Source organism: Mya arenaria, chromosome 14, assembly GCF_026914265.1.
Source record: "Mya arenaria isolate MELC-2E11 chromosome 14, ASM2691426v1".
Classification (NCBI taxonomy): Eukaryota; Metazoa; Mollusca; class Bivalvia; order Myida; family Myidae; genus Mya; species Mya arenaria.
The window spans coordinates 31,550,683-31,572,925 of NC_069135.1; the positions used below are offsets into that span (position 1 = coordinate 31,550,683).

The 22,243-nt window shown below is 34.6% G+C and overlaps 1 protein-coding gene and 1 pseudogene across 4 annotated transcripts; both read right to left on the reverse strand.

Annotated features, from left to right (window-relative positions):
- Positions 1 to 22,243, reverse strand: part of LOC128217121 (uncharacterized) — a 219,034-nt pseudogene that overhangs the window by 72,767 nt on the left and 124,024 nt on the right.
- Positions 8,728 to 17,709, reverse strand: LOC128217120 (succinate-semialdehyde dehydrogenase, mitochondrial-like). 4 transcript variants are annotated; one of them, XM_052924022.1, is made up of 12 exons: positions 17,669 to 17,709; positions 15,982 to 16,150; positions 15,417 to 15,538; positions 14,872 to 14,955; positions 14,052 to 14,222; positions 13,016 to 13,132; positions 12,383 to 12,526; positions 11,835 to 11,978; positions 11,464 to 11,622; positions 11,078 to 11,247; positions 10,314 to 10,372; positions 8,728 to 9,897 (listed from the first exon to the last, which is right to left on the reverse strand). In XM_052924022.1, exons 2-12 carry the CDS (start codon positions 16,148 to 16,150, stop codon positions 9,689 to 9,691), a joined length of 1,548 nt encoding a protein of 515 aa, XP_052779982.1. In that variant the 5' UTR covers positions 17,669 to 17,709; the 3' UTR covers positions 8,728 to 9,688. The 4 variants fall into 4 exon arrangements, with proteins under 4 accessions (XP_052779982.1, XP_052779980.1, XP_052779981.1 ...); XM_052924020.1 differs by lacking the exon at positions 17,669 to 17,709 and adding an exon at positions 17,512 to 17,639; XM_052924021.1 differs by lacking the exon at positions 17,669 to 17,709 and adding an exon at positions 16,873 to 16,966.

Below are 22,243 nucleotides of genomic sequence, written 5' to 3' on the forward strand. Positions count from 1 at the left end.
TATTCGATGCATATATATAAACGTTCATGTTACGATGGGTGACATAAATTCCAAAATGTGTGCAATCTTAAGCAATTTATAAACGACTATGATAAGTTTATAGCTTGTTATGTTAAAGTGACACTCTTATTCAAAATCAATACATGCACATGTTAAACAAACATAAATTTTAAGTGATACACCCTCAAAAACTTACTAATAATGCACTTATAGAAAATATTAATTACTACTAACAATATAATAACCGTGTATTTGATAGCTAAAAACGCAAAAATATTAAACGATTGGTGAATGCTAAAAGATTTACTGCGATCTTCTATGGTCTCATAAGGTAGCAATACCGTGTTTTCTGCACATTTCTTTCAAAGCAAACTCGGTATCGTCCTTAGATCTATTGTTTTCGACATTTGTTCATCCTTTTTGCTATATTAAAATAATTGTATTAAATGTGTTAAATATTGTTTTTGAGTAATAGTGCATCTATAATGATATGAGACAAAGAAACATAAATAATTGTTAGAAAAAGACAACTCATATATGTGTGTGAGTAATATGGGCCGGGGGAATTTTTATAACTTTGACATTGTTCCTTGTATGTATTCGCGAGTTTAGATAGACCCCATTCAGGTTTTGAAATAGTTTAAATGTTATCAGTAACAAAAAAGATCATAGAAGTAAAAAAGGAAGACATGCAAAATAAGTTGCCAAGATACACGCAAATCTACTATGTCACTAGTAGTTCAGTTTTACAGGTCAAATTATTCCATAATCTTCAAAGCTCGAATTGAATCTAATTCATAAAATGGGTTATTTCCTGAATGAAAAGATTACGTGAGTAATTGACAAAATTGGTATAATAGGCGTTATATAAATTCAGAATTGCGTCTTTGATTATTGTGTCATTAAGTACTTTTATGATAAATACACGTGATTTCTTGAATCAGATGTCTCGTAGTTTGTTTTTTATAAAATTTTGACCTGCGCAACGTTTCGCAAATTAACTTCGTTTAAACTGAAATTGCTTTGACTTTTTTAAAAAGAAACATTTATTGGAGGTATGAACAATACGACAGAATCGAACCACGAAATTGCTATTAACTGGCTAACTTTGTAAATACATAGTGAATACAAGGTTGCAACACCCTGTCCCATTTTGGTTACACCCGTCTGCTATCATATAACTAATTGCTTATGACTGTCAAATAGTTCTGTTGTTGTATTAAAGCTTATAATATAGTTATAAATACATACAAACTTAACGTATTTGGTTGGACCCTAATATGACTTTATTTAAACATGCACTTTTACTTCGAAATAAGATTTACCACGATCTATTCAATGGTTTTGATATACCAAAAAAGGCTGAATAAATGTCGAAAAGAATGGTTCTTATGAAGGATACCGAATTTAATTTGAAAGAAAGGTGCAGTAAGTATGGTATTTCTACCTTATGAAACAATAGTAGATCACAGTAAATCTTTAAGCACTCACCAATCATTTTTTTTTCTATTTAACTCATGGTTACAATATTGTTATCAGTAATAAATATTTTCCATAAATGCATTATTTAGTAAATTGTTAAAGGTGTATGCATGTTTGTTATACATGTGTATGTATTCATTTTGAATAAGAGTGTCATTTAATTACAGTTCATAGCCGTCATATTCTGTATGTTCAAATAATTCAACTTGATGATAAAATGTTCGTTTTTACTCCCTTAACATCCTTCAGCAGCGCTGTCTATAAGCTTGACAACTTTCAGTGACCATGCAGGCATAACACTACCGCAGCTAGTTGTATAATACTCGGAGAAGATGTCCACGGGTTACCTTAATACATATGACAGTATTGGATAGTATTACTCAAAACAATGGCTTACTTGGACCTTTCCAAAACATTAACCAGCTTTATACAATAAGCTACATGAGAATTGAATGATATTATACATGTATATTTTTATAGAATAAACATTAACAAGAACGTTATTTTTGATCAATAATCGTTGTTTATTTTGTTCTGTGTTTTTTTCGTTTTAACCCATTATTTTTGTTATTGTTGTTTAAAATCCATGAGCATATTTAATAATGTTTAATTCGCTCTCAAGTAAACACCATGAAATGTCGCACGTCAACATCAGAGCTTCTTTATTTTGAAATGTGAAAAACAAGTATCCAGCACAGATCGCATGCTGAAGGCTTGATATCAGTTTCTTTCTTCTTTGTTGTTAGAACTGGTTAGAAGTTGTCTCGATATTGACATATTAAAGGAGTATATTCACGAGCCGACAGTCAATATTATTTTCAGACAGTTTGGACATAAGACACCATTCACAGGAACAAATAATGATACCGAATTTAAGGTTTTAATTATACGCATTTCATTCACAGCATAATGTGTCAAGATGAAATAAGAATTTCTTTTAAAATAAATAAAAGTTTTCTTGTCGAATTTGAACACACCTGCTCCATTATGTTTGTAAATGCTACGGCTCGATCTTACGTAGTGATATTGTTATCACACGTTGCTTTCGAATTGTGAAACGTGTTGTGTGTTGGGCTGCATGGTACGTGTACGAAATATGTTTTAATTTGCTTTGTTTTGACTTTGTTTCGTGTATATTTGCTATTTGCGTCATTTATTTCTTGAAGCCATCGAAATGTCAAAAATGTTATGATTTCATTTATTTAATTATACGATAAGCTATCAGCACTAATTATTTATCAAAATCAAAGGCATGTTCATTTGAAAATAAAAATAGACCCAGCAGAAAATTGTGTCCATTAGCATAAATCAAGCGCAAACTAATATTTAATAGTATTAATTTTGAGAACTTCAAGGCACCTCCAATGCTGTTGTGTTTGTTAATAAACATTACTGATATATGCTTTGGTCTATTTAAGAAAGTTTAACAGCAAAATATACATGTTTAAAGTCACATACAAATACTAAATACGTTATACCATATTAAATATTGAGTTTATGAAGGTATAAAATTTGAAAAATATTCAATTTTCATTAGTCCACAAAAAGTGCATACACTTAGGTAAATAAGAAACATACATAACCTGGTACGGTAGGAATTTCACATCTCTTGACTGCACTATGGTATGTTTAACATGCCACAAAGTCATCACGCGGATATGCCTGTGCTCAGTTTTAAGTACATTAAATTGATTAAAGTACATTAAATTGTTATGCCTTTTTGTAGGCGCCGCTAGAACAGGGTTAAACTTATATAAGATATTTTTGCTCGGGTCAGACAAAATTATGGTGCGTGTCCTGCATGCCGAAAAAACACATGCTAGGAAGGGACAGAAACATTTCAGAATTTTTGTTCTGTTGATTTATCTGTTTGTGTTATAATCATCAGTACTTGGTGGAAATAAAGAAAATCGGATTGAATTTAATTGAAAAAAAAAACATCGATTTTTTGAAACTTGGAATAAAATTATATGACAACAGCAATCATACATAGGATATACGCGTACATGTATAATTTTATAAACTATATTTAGAGTTCAAAGTTGTTCATAAGTACACTTTCAATGGTGTCGATCAGATGAAGTGTTGATATGGGTGCTGAATTCAAACTTCGTGTTATAAATGTTTCCTCATTTCAACTTCTCAGCTTCACTAGAACTGCCTCGTTAAACAATGTTTTCAATAACAGTGACATTGAATCCACTTCCACTTCTTCTTCCACTTCAGGATCATAATTATAGGCAGCTTTGCTATCTAAGCATCTTCTAGTTCATTTTGGCAAAATCCTCTGTTACCAAAAGTTGTTTAACATCACGCCACAACACTTCCAGACGTGTCATTTGTTCCTAATATTTCACTATGAATGATGAAGCTTGGACGGTGGCTGTCTCCAAAACAGACCAATTTCTTTTCATCTCCTGTGAGAGATTGAAGCGCTTGGACCAGGCATGGATACACATGTTCTGCTACGATATCAGAGTCAACGCTGACTGCAACAAAAGCAAGATGCAGGATTTTAAATGTACCAGTTTGGATGACTTTTAGATTTTGTTGTCTTTCGTTTTAAGTTTGATTTTGTATTATTTTATGCATTTAATGTTTGAGTGAGACCACTGCTATGGCAAGGAATGCGAAGAAACCAGAGAAACCACGCCTTACGCGTTATTTCTGGCAGAAAGTGGATCTCCTGTCAGATTAACCTTTTAACGTTTTCTTTCTTAAACTCATTATATCACTTTGCTCATCGACACCTTGGTTCTCAAATGTCAAATATGAACTATCTGAGGTATTCATCTCTTAGACTAGCAGGTCCATCATTCAAGTCAGGAAGTTTGTATATTTGCAATCACGTATTTATATAAGAGGATTGTTACTGAAACTGAAATAGTAACCAGCTCTTTGTAAATCGGTCATATACTGCATGGATTCTTCATTTAAATCCTTTATTTGATTGCTGCTCAAGTTGTTGAAAGTATTTTAAGAACAGCAGTATGATAAAACTGAATGATCATATTACAACATAAGGATTTGCAATTACGTATTATGAGAAAACACGTTTCCTGGTATATAAGTCAGTTCGTTATTAGAAATATCAAGAGTTTCTAAGTCCACTAAATGAAAAACTATTAAACGTGATTACTTCGGTGCATAAGTACCATCTATTTTCCCTAAATGATTTTAATCACGTTGAAAAGTTTAGGTTAGTCATATTGGCAAAACAATCTGGGCTGAGTACTTCGATACTACACCCACCAAATTAAAATGACTCTACATTAATAAGAAAATCTGTATAAAGCGCTACGTCTTGAAGCTGCTATTTCTTAATGACAAGTGCTGAAATGATATTGTTCTATTACGGCTCTCTGAAGCCTTTAACACAATTTTGAAACTAATTAGGTTGATTGTAAATAGTAAAGCATTTGCGGTGACAGTTTCTACATTTGCAAAGAAAGTCAGTATTCCTCCAATTTTAAAAGAAAATGTTCCGTTAGTGATTAGCTGTGGTTGAATGTATATGGACACTTAATCTTTGCCATGGCCAACTATTTCAAAGAATATGCAGACTCAAGTTGAACTATCGACATCTTCGTATATCATTGATGACAATTACACCTGCCCAATACTTTCACAAACACTTCCGGTTGAGAATGCCAGGTGCACTATGTAATTACAATTAGAAATGAATTTACTAAGTCTTCGTTTTCCTAAAGGATTCCAGAATGTATACGTTCAAATTGGGTAAGTGTTCATAGTTGTTGAGAATGGCAAGCAAAATTTGAAACTGAAGACGATCACATGGAGACATATCCAAATGCTGTATGCCTTGAAGGGCCTCAACTGCTAATGCTTCAATGGCTCGAAGTCGGTTTTAATGTCCAAGCGTTTGAAACATTTTTAAAATAACTTCTGTATAGTTCAACAAGATTTTGGTGACCTCTTTTGGTTCTGTTATATTGTCTTGCTCAGTGACTTGTTTTTATCTTTTGCCAAGAAAGGGCCTTAAAGTTTGTGGTTCTGTCATAATTCCAAACAATTTGAACAGAACTTACGCCTCCGGTAACTTGAAATGGTATTCCTTCTCCACACAGCATACAATTATGCAATCCAACGGACAAGATATGTTGCCAACATCCCTTTGTTGTGGTCTTAAGCTAAATTAGAATCAGTTTAATGATATTGGTGAAAATGAAGATTTGAATGTCTGTTACGTGAACAACTCTGTCTGTCTGTGTATTTGGCTGTCCGTCAGTCTGTCTATTGACAATTATAAGAAGTGAATGGCTTGCGGAATGTATCATTATATTATAACAATTTACAACAATAATTAGTTGTCACATGTCAAATCTTTAAGAAATATTTTGAGCATGTTAATAGATGAATGTGTAAAACAGTTACAACTATTAAATGACAATGACCGTAAGTTACTGCAACAGAATGCACACACCTATTACGTCATCGACCTGTGGATGTTTGTTTATATACATGGAACATTGGGCACCATTTCTAGTCCAAATGCACGTCAAAACATGGCCTTTCAGATGTGTTGAAGGACAAAATCCCTGAAGGGGCACAATATAGGTTACACTTGATGCATTTTGTTTTTAATTTTAGAGGTGCACTCTCACAGATTGAACGTTTTGACAACTTCTTAATTTTTTGTCTTAGAACGAGCCAATTTCTGCGAAAATCCATGGAAACCAGTTATATAAGACTGCTGACAAAAAATAAGATCGCAGATTTTTATATTTAAGTTCAAAAATTGATGTTTTATGCATTTTTCTTAAAACGTTAGTAATGGTTTAAGCCATAAAACATTACTTTTCGAACGGAAATATGATAATGTGCGATCTGATTTTTGTCAGCAATCTTATATCATTGGTTTGCAGATATTTACGCAAAAAAATTGCTCTTTCCAAGTTAAAAAAAGTTGTAAAATGATAAATCTGTGAGAGTGCAGCTTTAATGCATTATCATGTTAAAATAATTTAACTTACTTGATCAAAACAATATATTTTGTGTACAGATAAGAAATATTTTATGTATTTTGGCCCTTTTTTAACTAGGTAATTTGTGGCCACGTACGCTTTACTGAATTGAAAATCCCATTTAGAAAGGCTAATATACTGTACTAAAGTCATGCGTTTATTTCATTGGCGTTATATTAATCACATTCATAGGTTGGATGCGTCTATGTACAAACACACCACCACTGCTGTGGTGATGAATAAGATGCATATATGTGCAACATACCACGATTGCTGTGTTCATTATTTGGGTGCATCTATATGCAAACACACCACCACTGGTGTGTAACCTTAGATGGATGTATCTATGTACAAACACACCACGAATGTTTTATTCATTATTTAAATGCATCTATCTGCAAACATATCACAACAGTTGTGAAGTCATAGGATGGATGTATCTATGTGCAAACACACCACGACTGCTGTGTATTCATAATTTGGAGGCTATTATCTGCAAACACACCACAACGGTTGCTTTGTCATAAGTTTGATGCCGCTTTTAGCAAACACACCGCGACTGCTGTGTATTCATACTTAGGATGCATCTATGTGCAAACACACCACGACTGCTGTGTATTCATAATTTGGAGGCTATTATCTGCAAACACACCACAACGGTTGCTTTGTCATTAGTTTGATGCCGCTTTTAGCAAACACACCGCGACTGCTGTGTATTCATACTTAGGATGCATCTATGTGCAAACACACCACGACTGCTGTGTATTCATACTTAGGATGCATCTATGTGCAAACACACCACGACTGCTGTGTATTCATACTTAGGATGCATCTATGTGCAAACACACCACGACTGCTGTGTATTCATACTTAAGATACATCTATGTGCAAACACACTACGACTGCTGCGTATTCATAATTTGGATGCATTTATCTACAAACACACCACGACTGCTGTGTATTCATAATTTGGATGCATTTATCTGCAAACACACCACGACTGCTGTGTATTCTTAATTTGGATGCATTTATCTACAAACACACCACGACTGCTGTGTATTCATAATTTGGATGCATTTATCTGCAAACACTACACGACTGCTGTGTATTCATAATTTGGATGCATTTATCTGCAAACACTACACGACTGCTGTGTATTCATAGTTTGGTTGCATTTTTATGCAAACACACCACGGCTGCTGTGTATTCATAATTTGGATGCATTTATCTGCAAACACTACACGACTGCTGCGTATTCATAGTTTGGATGCATTTTTATGCAAACACACCACGACTGCTGCGTATTCATAATTTGGATGCATTTTTATGCAAACACACTACGACTGCTGCGTATTCATAACTTGGATGCATTTATCTGCAAACACACTACGACTGCTGCGTATTCATAATTTGGATGCATTTATCTACAAACACACCACGACTGCTGTGTATTCATAATTTGGATGCATTTATCTGCAAACACACCACGACTGCTGTGTATTCATAATTTGGATGCATTTATCTACAAACACACCACGACTGCTGTGTATTCATAATTTGGATGCATTTATCTGCAAACACACCACGACTGCTGTGTATTCATAATTTGGATGCATTTATCTGCAAACACACCACGACTACTGTGTTCATAATTTGGATGCATTTATCTGCAAACACACTATGACTGCTGTGTTCATAATTTGGATGCATTTATCTGCAAACACACCACGACTGCTGTGTTCATAATTTGGATGCATTTATCTGCAAACACACCACGACTGCTGTGTTCATAATTTGGATGCATTTATCTGCAAACACACTACGACTGCTGTGTTCATAATTTGGATGCATTTATCTGCAAACACACTACGACTGCTGTGTATTCATAATTTGGATGCATTTATCTGCAAACACACCACGACTGCTGCGTATTCATAATTTGGATGCATTTATCTGCAAACACACTACGACTGCTGTGTTCATAATTTGGATGCATTTATCTGCAAACACACTACGACTGCTGTGTATTCATAATTTGGATGCATTTATCTGCAAACACACCACGACTGCTGCGTATTCATAATTTGGATGCATTTATCTGCAAACACACTACGACTGCTGTGTTCATAATTTGGATGCATTTATCTGCAAACACACTACGACTGCTGTGTATTCATAATTTGGGTGCTTCTCTTTCCTTTTAGAGATATCTCTGAAGAAACTGAAGAACCAAATAAACATCGAAATAATTTAAAAACAATGGAATGAAACTTATTTATTATTAAAAAAATGCTTGATTTGTTAAACATAACATTGAATACAGTGCATGTACGTTACAATACAAACAATCTGCAAAAAATAATAAAGAACAGTCATCAAAGTAACTGTCAGAAGCGATTTAGTATACATGTATTTATAGTGCAGTAATGGACAGTCATATTTGTATACTTGTACACTTATGTAAAAATACCATAATTGTTTGGCTCATTTCTTTATGCCAAATTAAAGTTGGCATTGTAAAATATATAGCAAAAATACTGTTTAGAACATTTGTATGAGAGAGGTTTTACATCATAAAATATAGCACATTGTATAATTCAAAGGCTTATCAGAACATTTATACATCGATCAATTGCACTATATCTTATTAGCTAAAAAGGCAGCTGTTTGCGTATATACTGTTTAAATAAGTTAAATACTGAATAATAGAACAACACTATTTGGTTTAACTTTATTTGCAAGGAAGTTGTTACCCGATATCTTTTTTGAGTTTTAAATAGAAAATAATCCTAAGGAAAAGACATGTATTAATATGTTTTTATTTATTGATATTTTTAAGAAGCTTTTGTGGCATAAAAATAAAGTTTAAGCATGATTTAATAAATGAACGGATAATTTCAAGGCATGAAATGTTCTTTAACCAAAATGTTGAATGATGTCATCAAAAAATTCAACAAAACTTAAAAACTGTTCATAAGACACAAAACAATATACCAAATACATGTATAAGCTTTGATATTTTCATGATATTTTACAAAAAACAACATTTTACCTTTATACAAGGTAACAATGCATGCTTTATAGTGTGATAGCTTAAATAAGATATCTTGGTTACAACAATATGCATTGAATTAAAAGAATGCACAATACCAAATGATTCATTTTTTCAACTACATGTATAAAACATGTCAATATTATTGTTCTCAATCACAGTCAAATATTTACATGCCTCCAAGGCACATATACTTCACCTCCAGGTACTCTTCAATACCGAACCCAATGCCACCCTCCCTTCCCAGTCCAGACTCCTTGAATCCTCCGAACGGGGCCTCTGGTGTAGAAAACAGCCCCTCGTTCACCCCCACAATACCATACTCCAGGGCCTCAGCCACACGCCACTGTTGAGCACAGTCACCAGTGTACAGGTAACCTGTAATTGTAAAAGAGACAAGTCAATAATACAATATATCCTTCTACCCCCACAACTGGGCCTCAGAAGTTGAAGGTAGCCTATTGTCCATCCACCGATACCATACTCCAGGGCCTCAGACACACACCACTGTTGAACAGAGTTACCTGTGTGCAGGTAAAAGAGGCAAGTTAATAATACAATATATCCTTGTAAGCTAATAACTGGGCCTCAGAAGATGAAGGTAGCCTATTGTCCACCCCCACAATACCATACTCCAGGGCCTCAGACACACACCACTGTTGAACAAAGTTACCTGTGACAAGTAAATAAAACAATATATCCTTGTACACCAATAACTGGGCCTCAGAAGTTGAAGGAAGCCTATTGTCCACCCCCACAATACCATTACTCCGAAACAATTTATGAGTACTAACCTGCCAGGCCAGCTGATGTTCCATTGGCCAATGCTATAGCTTCCTCCTCAGATTTGAACCTGAAATTATACTTGTTATTTGAGACTCGACAGCATGAATGAAGTTATTTTGAAGAAAAGGGAAGTAGTTACAATGTTTTTTACCTTACATTTGCCATTAATGTTCAAAGAATAGTATTGAAATGTAAAAGTACTGCGTTTGTGTTTAAAATAAATAAAGTGCTGCAACACAACAATCAGTGCATTACTTGTTGAAGGGAAAGAAAGCAATAGATAGTGACTATTCACGACTTACAAACTTCACTCCCCTGTCATTTCCATTCAAATGATACAAAGTAAATGGATGCGAAAATTATTGTAATGAACAAGTTATTAACAAGGAAAAAATGCATCAGCAACTCTTCTACTTCATTAGTGAAGGCCTATTGCCATTTGAACAAAGATACAAAATAACAGTAACATTCAGCTGATTGTTCACGACTTTCAGTATGAGATTAATAACATTTTGTTAACCGTTGAAAGTGAAATATGATGTACTCATATATATAAACAAAACAAGTACAGCTGAAAAAGTTGTCTCAAATCTGCTATAAACACTGCAGATGACATGTGTATATATGAAACTTATAGAGTGTTAAAGACTCAAGAGTTAACATCAATGATTTTAATGATGTTGTTGACTTAACAAAGTTCTGACAATTGGCCCAGTTTATCTGATTTCTGTGCATGTATGCCATAAATGACAGGCAATGATCAATTCCTTACTTAGCAACACCAGCAACCGGACCGAAAATTTCTTCCTTTGACACCAGCATGCCTGACGTTACATTGGACAACAGGGTGGGCTCGTAAAACGACTCCCCAACATCACTCCTCTGCCCGCCACGAACAACATTGGCCCCTTTGGACTTCGCATCCTCAACAAATGTGGCTACCTGTATAATAGATGTACATGTTTTATCATTGGAATATTTTACTATGCAAAGATATATTTTAATAAAATGTTTTACTAATTCAGATTTGAGATCAACGTAGAACTTGTTTGACACAAATGCATATTTTTTTAACAAAAGGATAAACCTGTATTTTTTCTTACAAATAAAATCTTTACAGTTTGTTTGATACATCATAAAATCCGACAATACCCTTACCTTGTCAGCAGCCCTTTTGTTTATCAGTGGACCCTGAGTGGTTCCCTGTGTGAGACCATTGCCCACTTTCAGTTCCTTGTCCATTGCTTCTGCAAGCCGGGCCACAAACTTCTCATATATTCCCTCTTGTATCAGGAATCGGTTGGCGCATACACATGTCTGCAAATAAAGTTTTAAAATGTTTAACTGATGATAAAGAACATATTATACAATCACATATATAAAACTTTATTTAATCATGATTGCAAATGATCATTCAGCAGACATTGTTTTACAAAACAAGTTAAAAAGATATAGATACATTGCCCTCAATGTATCTTGTGACTTCAAAAAGTTGGGTAAAAACAGTAAAAAATCAACCATCTACTAACCTGTCCAGTACACCTGAACTTGCTTGACATGGCACCTTTCACAGCAAGGTCAAGGTCTGCAGAGTCAAACACAATGAATGGAGCATTGCCTCCAAGCTCCATACTGCACTTCTTCACTGTGTCTGCTGATTGCTTCATAAGAATCTGTGAATATGGTGGAAATTACTAACATCATTTAATATTTTCAAAATGAATCTAGGTCACATAAACACTATAAACAGAGGATTGTCTTCTAGCCCTACACTGCATTTCTTTCCTTTCATTTTCTTTACATTTAGTAAGATCTGTCAGAAGCAGACATATAAAGTTAAATGTTATGGATTTTCAGTTAAAACTACATGTAATACTTTCATCCATTACATACATGTAGGGCAAAACAAATAAATTCTGCAGTACGTGTATGCATTGCATATTGATGTGTATATATTGTTTGCAGTAAAATACACCAAGTATTAAATCCAACAAATTTGTTACTGCTACTGGATAGCAGAACTTGTAGAAAGCTATATACCGATACAACTTTTACTTTTCTCAGACTCCCGCCTTACCTTTCCGACAGCAGATGATCCTGTAAATGAGATGAGGGACACAAGAGGACTCTCACAGAGCAGTTTCCCCACCGATGGGGCATTGCCACGGTCACATGTTACCACATTGAACACTCCCTTAGGGATACCAGCCTGCTCAAATATCTGAATAATAGAGAATAAAGGCATTATGTTAAAATATATCTGCCAGGGTAATAATACCTGGATCACATGAATTACCTGGATCATATGAATTACCTGTATCACATGAATTACCTGTATCACATGGATTTAACATTGTTGACATGTGTGCCAAGTTTAATGAATCTCTATCAGGTTACAAACCAAAGAATTGCATTTCAATGATAAAGATAACCTGTGTAACCAATACATTAAATTCAACTTCTGTTTTTCTCGTCAGCAGACAAAGTTATGATAATTTTTTACCAAAACTGAATGAAAATAAACTAAAGTCCAACCCTGATGGCTTGAACTCCTTGGGACTGGCGAAAATACCTTGAGTCTCAGAAAATTCGAGCCAAGCAGGAAAACTTACGTTCAGTGTAAAGAGACCGGTCCTTAACATTCAATTGGAGCCAACAATACGAAACAGATTGAAAAAACAAAACTCTTTGATAATCTAACATCCAGTACCTCACAGATAGCGAGCGCCGACAGGGGAGTATCTTCAGCAGGCTTCAACACCACAGTGCAACCAGCAGCAATGGCGGCACATGCCTTCCTAGTGATCATTGCATTGGGGAAATTCCACTGAAGATTTAATTATCATATAACAGTTTTGACATCTCCATCATGGTTATTTATCTATACATTATAAAGAGAAATAAAACATATGTTGTTTGGATTAAAAGTTAAAGTGACTAATAAATATATCTAAGTTAAGAACAGATGTTAAATTGACTCATAAATGAATCAATTTATTTTATCTTTTTCAGAAGTTCATTAAAATAATTATTAGATTATATAAAATAAATAATTACAGTGAGTTTATTTTTGACTGTTAAAGATTGACGTAAACACACACAGACTGTGTCGCATTTTTGGCAATATGTATTTTCTTATTTATATACTTGTCCATATATTTTGTCAATAGAATAACAATTTGCTAATATCTTGTGCTTCATGTACAACAATATTAAATTATGTTCTGCACGACAATGTGCTAATTAAGTGCAATGTAAGGCTCTTAAAATGCTTAAAACCCATGAGCTTTAGGGGGCTTTGCACCCTCTGAACCCCCACAAGGGGGCTGCCCTTAATCCCCGCGAAAAGTGGCGACAACTTTTTAGAACCCAGGGGGAACCCTGTCAGTGCAGGGAATAAAAGACAATTACAATTTAATATCAATTAAACAATATCTTTTATGAATAATACACGTAAAATAAAACAAATATTAATCACTTCAGTGAGAGATACAAATATATAACACTTTGTGAACACCAAAAATAAATATTTTACTCATGGCAAAGCTACCATACTCATGAAATATAACTTTTGGTATTCAATACCAATCTAGATGTACCTTAGAATTACTAAAGAAAATCAATTACTCGATATGTCATTATGCTTGTATCTTTTCTCTAATACAGTGCAGAAAAAAAAGTCTTATAAAGAGCCATGGTAACAGATAAGTTAACAAAATTAAATGAAAATCCAAATGCTAGCTTACAGGTGTGATCATAGCACAAACACCGATGGGCTGCTTGAGGGTGAATATTTTCTTGGTGGGGAATGGGCTGGCCACAACATGACCTTGGACACGCCTCCCCTCCTCAGCAAACCACTCACAGAATCCTGCTCCGTACATGATCTCTCCATTTGCTTCAGCCAGAGGCTTACCCTGATATAAAGCAAAAAGTATAAATATTTTTCACTGGACACGCCTCCTCAGTGAACCAATAACAGAATTCTGCTTTGTACATGATTTCTCCATTTGTTCCAGCCAGAGCCTGATAAAAAGCACAAGAAAATATCATTTCTGCACCAGACACACCTCCCCTCCTCAGCAAATCACTCACAGAATCCTTCTTCGCACATGGTCTCTTTATTAGCTTCATCCAGAGGTTTGGCCTGATATAAAACACAAGAACATTTGTTCATTGGACAAAGACCGCCATCCTCAATGAATGACTCACAGAACTCGCAGATGCTTGCCCTGTCTTGAGTATCTGATAGTGTGATCATTTTGCAATTCATCTCAAAACAACAGAACTGTTGGTTTCCACCAAGAAGATTGACTTGGGCATAACATAAATCAATATAAACTAAATGAAAAGCAAAAGAAGTGATCAGTCTACACTGAGATCTAGTCCTGCTCTATGAACCAATCTCAGAAATCAGAAAATACATCTGAAATATTGTTAGATTTAAGCTTTTTTACTGCAATTACTTGGAAAACTTCTTCATTTTCTTCAATAATTTAAAGAAAACATCAACTATCTTATATTGTTCCATTCAAATTTCTTCTGCACAGTTTTTAGTAAACTTACATTTTCAAGTGTGATAATCCTTGCTAACTCCTCCTTGTTTTCCATCATAAGTTTGTATGCCTTCTTCAACTTTTCACTGCGCTCCTGAAAGCAAAATTGCAGTCAAAGTTATTTATAAACAGAAAATCGTTGTGATTTTCTTTGCACATTTCTGCTTTTTCTTGGACAAAAATGTTGTTTTTTTATTATCTTATAAAAGTTCTCCATTCCAAAATATGATAAATAATGTGGCTTTTAAGGCATTATTCTAGCACTCAACTTACCATGGACAGCAATTACACAGAAATAGGGTATGGCAATACAAACATTCTATGGAAATTACCCTCAAAAGTACCAGGGTATGTTTGAAGAAGATTGCTAAGACCTTTCACAAATAAATCATGCCATATTCAAGACACCTTGGCTTTATTTGGCTTATCTGTATAGCATTTTTCATGTCCACTACACCCATGTCTGAAACTGTGCCTACCAACTAGCCATTTACTTTATGTACTTTGTACAATGTCACAGTTAAACGTCAACAATCATACAAGCAGGCTACTCACCTTGGCTGTTGTTTTCTTGAATGTCTGATAAGCCTTGTAGGCTTTCTGAATAGCATCTTCTGTGTCAGCTACTCCCATGTCCGGCACTGAGCCTACAACCTCACCTGTGGCTGGGTTGGTCACTGCCAAATGTAATTATTCATTTTTATTGCAATAATAGTTCTAATTGATTGAATTGTTTAAATGGAAGAAAAGCTAATTGATCACAAATGTACATTCACAGTAAAATTCAAACATTCCCAAATGTGTAAAATTATATTTTATCAAAAGACTAACATAATTACTTTCGAAATAAAAAAACAATTGCAGGAGTAAAATTTCTTAAGTGAACAAGCTCAGTCAGTGTAATATAGTAAAGCCATGTATCTTTTGCATATGCAAAAATTATAAAGCAAGCAAACACTGGTTTACGTATAAGTCGACCAGCGACTATTGGCCAGTGGCACAGATACATGAATTATCTATTTCAAGATGAATACATTTTTTTATAAAATAGAATACTTGAATTTATGCTTAAAGTAGACACTTTTCTTTAAATAGACTGCTTGCATTTAGTGTGCAATACCATTATATGTTGCTCCACTTTTAGCTGATATCCATTCCCCATTTACAAAAGCCTTGTCTTTGATCAGTGAACTGGCCATTCTGATGAAGTTGGTTGGTCGACCTGCTACAATGTTAGCTTTTAGTAGGATGCTGGTGGTCTTATACAGTGTAGACAGCTTAGTAAGCATCTGAAATATAACAGCATGATTAAATGACATGGTATATAAATCTTGCAATTGAAATTAATAAGCACCTAGTTTGTTTTTTTTCAATTACATGTATGGACATTGATATAAGACTTTTAAATGATAGCTACATGTACCATCCATTGCTTACAGAATTCTCATTTTTTAAGATGTTTGATCTTAAATGGCAATGTGTGGCATAATGTGCATTGATAAACCAAAATTTTGATATGGTAGAATTAAAAAAAAGCATATATTACTTCAAAAGACATTTTTATTTTTTATTCCCATATGCTTATCACGCTATGCTTATTAAACTGCAATAAGATGAAACAGTCACATTGCTGAATGTATACCACAAGTCATTAATATAAATAAATGTGTGTGTTTTTGTATTTACTACTAATAATTAGCATAAACTTTATGAAAGACAAGGCCATCTATTTTTAGAGTACATCATATGCAATTCCATCATGTCTGAAATAATCATGTTGGATAAACGACAATAATAACTATTAACTATATGATTAAAAAGCTGTATGCAGCTTAAAATAAGTACAGCTGTACCTTGTTTCAGAAAAGGAGACTGTCCCAGATTTTGACAGCGAATACATGTATTCCTATCCGAAAATATGAACACTATGGATGAACTACTTTGAAGGCAAATAACGAATCGTACACAAAATAGTATTTTCCCAATGATCAAATTAAACAATCAACCATACTTAGCCCTAGCGTATAAGTGTTGTCACTGAAAGTTCAATACAAAATCAGTGGTTTATTTTTTAACATTTTTTCTCCCTTAACGCAGCAGACGACAGTTTAATCTGGGTAGCACACAATAGCGCAATATGGCCACACCGAGTTCCATGCAATGGCTATTCCCCCTTAACTGTGGGCACTGCTGAGTATATGGAATCGTTACGAAAATGCATAAGGGAGCGTATAAAAAATCCCTATTACATTGTTATTTATGAATTTAGTAACCTGGTTACGCCACTCAGTAATGTTCAGCATCCTCCACTTTCCTATTACTTAGGCATCAGAATAAAGTAAAGTACACTTGCGAAAAATATTGAGTTGTAGATTCATACATTAATTTGTGTCATTCAAGTACGTTGTTTTTCTATAAAAGTAGAAATACACCGAACCGGCTAGTAGTAGCTAGAAGCATTTATTACAGTCAATTTTTCAACACTTCGCGGCATTTTGCAGGCTTACTTTTCAGTATACTTATGATTTAAAATATTTCAGTCGAGTTCATGATAAATACAACACTAACGTTCATATTAATTATATCAATAAACTGACAACTGCATTGACTTCGCATGCTGACCCATAGTATAACATATTCGTTGACTTACCTTGAATTAAAAGTAAAATAAACAGGAGTTAAAAATGTCCAGCCTTTACTTATTTTTCACTAAATATCACTAAATAGGTCATCCTTACACAATACATATACAAGCCTTCTGCGTAATTTACCTTAAAACTCAAATTTCAAATGAAAACTATACTTACACGCCAAGGTCATACACACAGTGATATCCTCTATCATAGAATGAAAAGAGCACATGTACTAGATACAGGCTGGCTTTATTGTTATCAGTGTATCGAGATACCTCAGTCAAATATGAATGTATGACGATTTAACAATTTCATTTAGTTGTCGTCTGAATAGTTATGTGCACTAGCAGTGCAAGTAACAATGAGTTTTATCGTCGGGACACTGGACTGCTTAGTTATTATGCTAACGTTGCATACAGTGCCAATTCACAACATCGACATTACCAAACAATATGCAGTCGAAACCCGTTGGCTCGAACTCGCAGGAACGGCGAATTTACCTCGAGCCTCGGAAAATTCGAGCTAAGCGGGAAGGCTTACTTTCAGATCAAATAAATCGATCCTTTACATTCAGTTTGAGCCAACGAGGAATTCGACGAATACCCAGTTTAGAGACACAAGGCTAATGTATAACAATAACGAGAGACATACAGCGACACAAAACAACAAAACACACTGTACACACTGCATTTATCAACGATACTTTGAACGTCGACCAGTTCATTTGCGTTTAAAACCAACATTCTTAAACCAAGACAACTCCTAACTGAGTATTTTGTTTTTTCACTGCAGATTCTCTCTCTTAAATGATTAACCGGAGCTGCGAGAATGTTTGATAAAACTACAAATTATCGATTAGAGTATGGCCAAGAAGAAATTTTGGACCCGAGTACCCGCTCACTCGTGCATACATGGACGCCACAGAATTAACACGACATAATAAATATTATTAGCCATGTCGTCTGAAACAAAATGACAGGTACTTGTTTGTCACAGGAAAAGAAGAAATGCCGTCTCTGTTCATGTGAGCTTAGTCATAAAGTTGAGGGAGTTTCATCTATGAAATAAACACATAGGGAAGAAACACCTTATTCATTCACTTCAACAAGTAGCAGGCGACAAGGCTGACGTTAAGCCCACAATCCACAAACATTAGCAATCGTAACGACTCGGCCATCTCCGGCAAGCTTAGAGATCCATGCCCTAGTGTTGATCTTCTATTTCCTTCAAGAACATTAACCTTTCTGTTCTGCATATGGAGTACTTATTTTAGTAATATGTTCTTGTATTCTTGTAACCACATAAGACGAAAATATGCATCCTTTACACTACAACTTGATACACTGCGTCTCTTTCTATGTACCTTGCAAAATGCAATGTCACTGGCAGTTTTTCGCCCCACCCCCTTTATTTGTTAGCTTGATGGATTCGGGCCCGAGGTAATTGTGTATATTACTATCCAATTCTATGTATCTCTAACAATTTGTAATGTAAATGTCCAGCAAAATACGAACTAAACAAAAGGTACGAAAATTGCAATTCAATTCAATTCTGATTCAGTATAAATCATGGACGTTATCATCACTGCAATGATTATTCCGAAACGATTACACCTCCAAAAATTACTTCCACTACAGGATCAAACCTAGAATCCGAATACCAACTATGATCTTACAAAATGACAGACAGACCTAAAACCATGAATAATAGATAATATAAACAATAAAACATTGATTTACGTATTCAAATGATTTTTAAGGTATTGCATCTAATCGGTCACTAAAACGGCCATGTTTGTTGGCGTAGCAACACTTTGATTACGATCGACTTGCACAAAGAACAGCGTCAAGGAAAATACAGTGGCTTTTCTCTATTTAATAAACCAGAAGCTGTGTAGACAATTTCATCTTGTTTAACCATGTCTGGGCTCGGACTATCGACTGTTATTGTTCTACTCGAATGATAAATGACAGCTTCTGTTATTCCCTTGTCAAACTTCGGCATACCGGGCTCAATTAGACAAAGTCGTAAATATCTGCTAAACTGATTTAGAAACGTAAGGTACCACTGGAATAGTAGAATTATACCGGCAAAATGTGTTCCAAAACGGGCCTGGGAAGCCTGGTTTTGTCCTAATTTCCAACACAAATCTTCTTGAAAGGCTGGCTTCCGGATTGTATTTGGCGTAAATGAGATAATTGTATTACTACACACCGTTTGGCAAGTTTGTTGAGTTCCAAAACGTACTGTACTTTTGCTTAATGTGTGTATGCAAAGCAAGACTAACACAATTGTTATACATGCTCTTCTTATTTTCGAGTTTGTTGAAGATTACATACATGTTTTATGATAACTTCCTTTTTCTCGAATGTTTCACATAATGTTTATAATAGCATTGTCAATTGAAAATTACAATGGAATGACAGAACGTGAACTGTAATAGCATCGTCAATCGAAAACTATAATGGAATAACAGAAAGGTAGTTATAATAGCATCGTCAATCGAAAATTACAATGGAATGACAGAACGCCATCAGTAATAGCATCGTCGATTGAAAACTATAATGGAATAGCACAAAGTCATCAGTAACGGCATCGTTAACAGAAAGCTATGATTGAATGAAAGTTAGGCAACGCTAATGGTATCGTCGAACGAAAACAACGATGAAATGTCAGAAAGACATCGATAATGGTATTGTTCAACGTAACCCATAATGGAATGACAGTAAGGCAACAATAACGGCATCGTCAAACGAAAACTATAGTAAAGTGGCAGTAAAATATAAACAGCAACGTCAAACGAAAACTATAATGAAATAGCAGAAAGGCAACATTAATTACTGACATCGTCGGAAAAAATTTGGAAAGACATGAAGGCAACACTAAAGGCATCGTCAAACGAAAAAAACACACTATAATTGAATGGCAAAAGGCAATAATAACATCACTGTCAAATGAAAACTGAAATGTAATTATGTACCTCGGCAAGTTTGGTCATATTCGACGCGGTGTTATTTACTTTGCATGGCAAAGTAAAAGAAATGCCTCCTTTTGATATACTGAATGGTCTGTGGAGGAAATGTATCAAACAGGCTTATTATTTTTATAGATTAAGACAAATCTTGCATGCAATTATCTCTAAATTGGCAACAGATTCCAAAAGTGTCTAATTAAAAACCATCTAACCAGATAATCCATCTTCACTGCTTGACAAATTGCTAGGAATGAGTGTGGCTAACCCTTGATTAGTGACATATAAAGTGAATTGCATGCTCTGTGTACAAAATTCCATGATTTGTGGAGCTTTTTTCACATCGACTGCTTTCTTCTTGACAATTTGCCCTAACAAGCAACTTTAATTGCTAATTCGGCAATATTGTGCTCAACTTTCTAGAACTTCCGTTACAATCTTTTTGCTACCAAATTTGCAAGAAAAGAAATTTTAAAAGCGTTTTCTAAGGTTATTCCCAAGCCTTAATTTCTTGTGTTTTTAATGCGGTGTTATTAGGAAGAATACAATGCATGCAATAATTCAACACGACGATGTACCCAACTTCCTTGTACTCTTAGAAGCTTTCATTATATTGATCCATTTTGACGGACTGAAGTTTTAAGTCAACTGCATCATTCAGAAGTGCTGAAAAAAGTGGTGATATCAGGTTATCTTGTCAAAACCTTGTCTAGGATCAAGGAAACAATCTAAATTGTCTGGACACTGAAAAGTACCGGGTGTGAAACCTGTAAATTCTTTGCGGCGGTTTCATTTCACTCCCTGCCGATCTTTGCAATAAAAATGCATGGCTTGACCCGTTTTTGTGCTCCAATGTGTCAGTTTTATCCCGGACCTCCTGTGTTTCTCATTACCCGTCGGAAGGTTCATCTTCACGAGTATTGTTCTTTTTACGTGCCGTCTTATTCTGCTGAATTTATTTACTGGAAAGATGTTTTCATCACCTACCGTGCATTTCTGAGAGTTCAGTGTTGAGATGAACTGCACGTGGAAACGCTGACTCGTGCCAGCAATCAAAACTAAGTATGATTGGCAACGGTTTAATGTTACGGCGTAAACAAAGTAAAAAACGCAATTTGTAAGCGTTATAATTTACGAGTACATGTGTGTGCACGTATGTGATATCTCCTTGACGGAATCAAATATTTAACAACATTAGGGAGTTTTAAATTTGTTTTTGTTGTTTTTGTTGTAGTTCTTGTTGCTGTAGCTGTTAACTTAAATTGAACTTGTTATGGTAAGTTCATAATTATGTATAAAACAAGTACATTATGATTCAATTATTTAAAATTTATTTTTTTGAAATACAAAAGAAAAAAGAGTGTCTAACTTCAAGAGCACAGTCACGGCCCATATAAACTAACGTGTTGAGTCAGGGTTTGGACTCAGAAAACTAAATTCTTAAATGTTTCAAAATATCAATAACTTATTTTGACAAAAAGATGTATGCCTGAGTGTGGAACTGGTTATTTGTTACAGATACAGCTTGCTCCTGTAATAACAGTTTTACCACATATTCCCGAGACAGGTGTCCGATTCAATTAAGATCTTACTGGTAAAGTGATATTTTGTGAGTGTCATGTTTTTCACTTATTTGCAATACACACGTAAAAATGGCATAAAGCCAGTTTAAACAAAATAAATCTGCAGAAACATCGCTGATTAAAAACACGAAAAGGAATACAAAAAGAATGAACGTGTATTCATTTGCGATGTTTCTGCAGAATTAAACCTTTCGA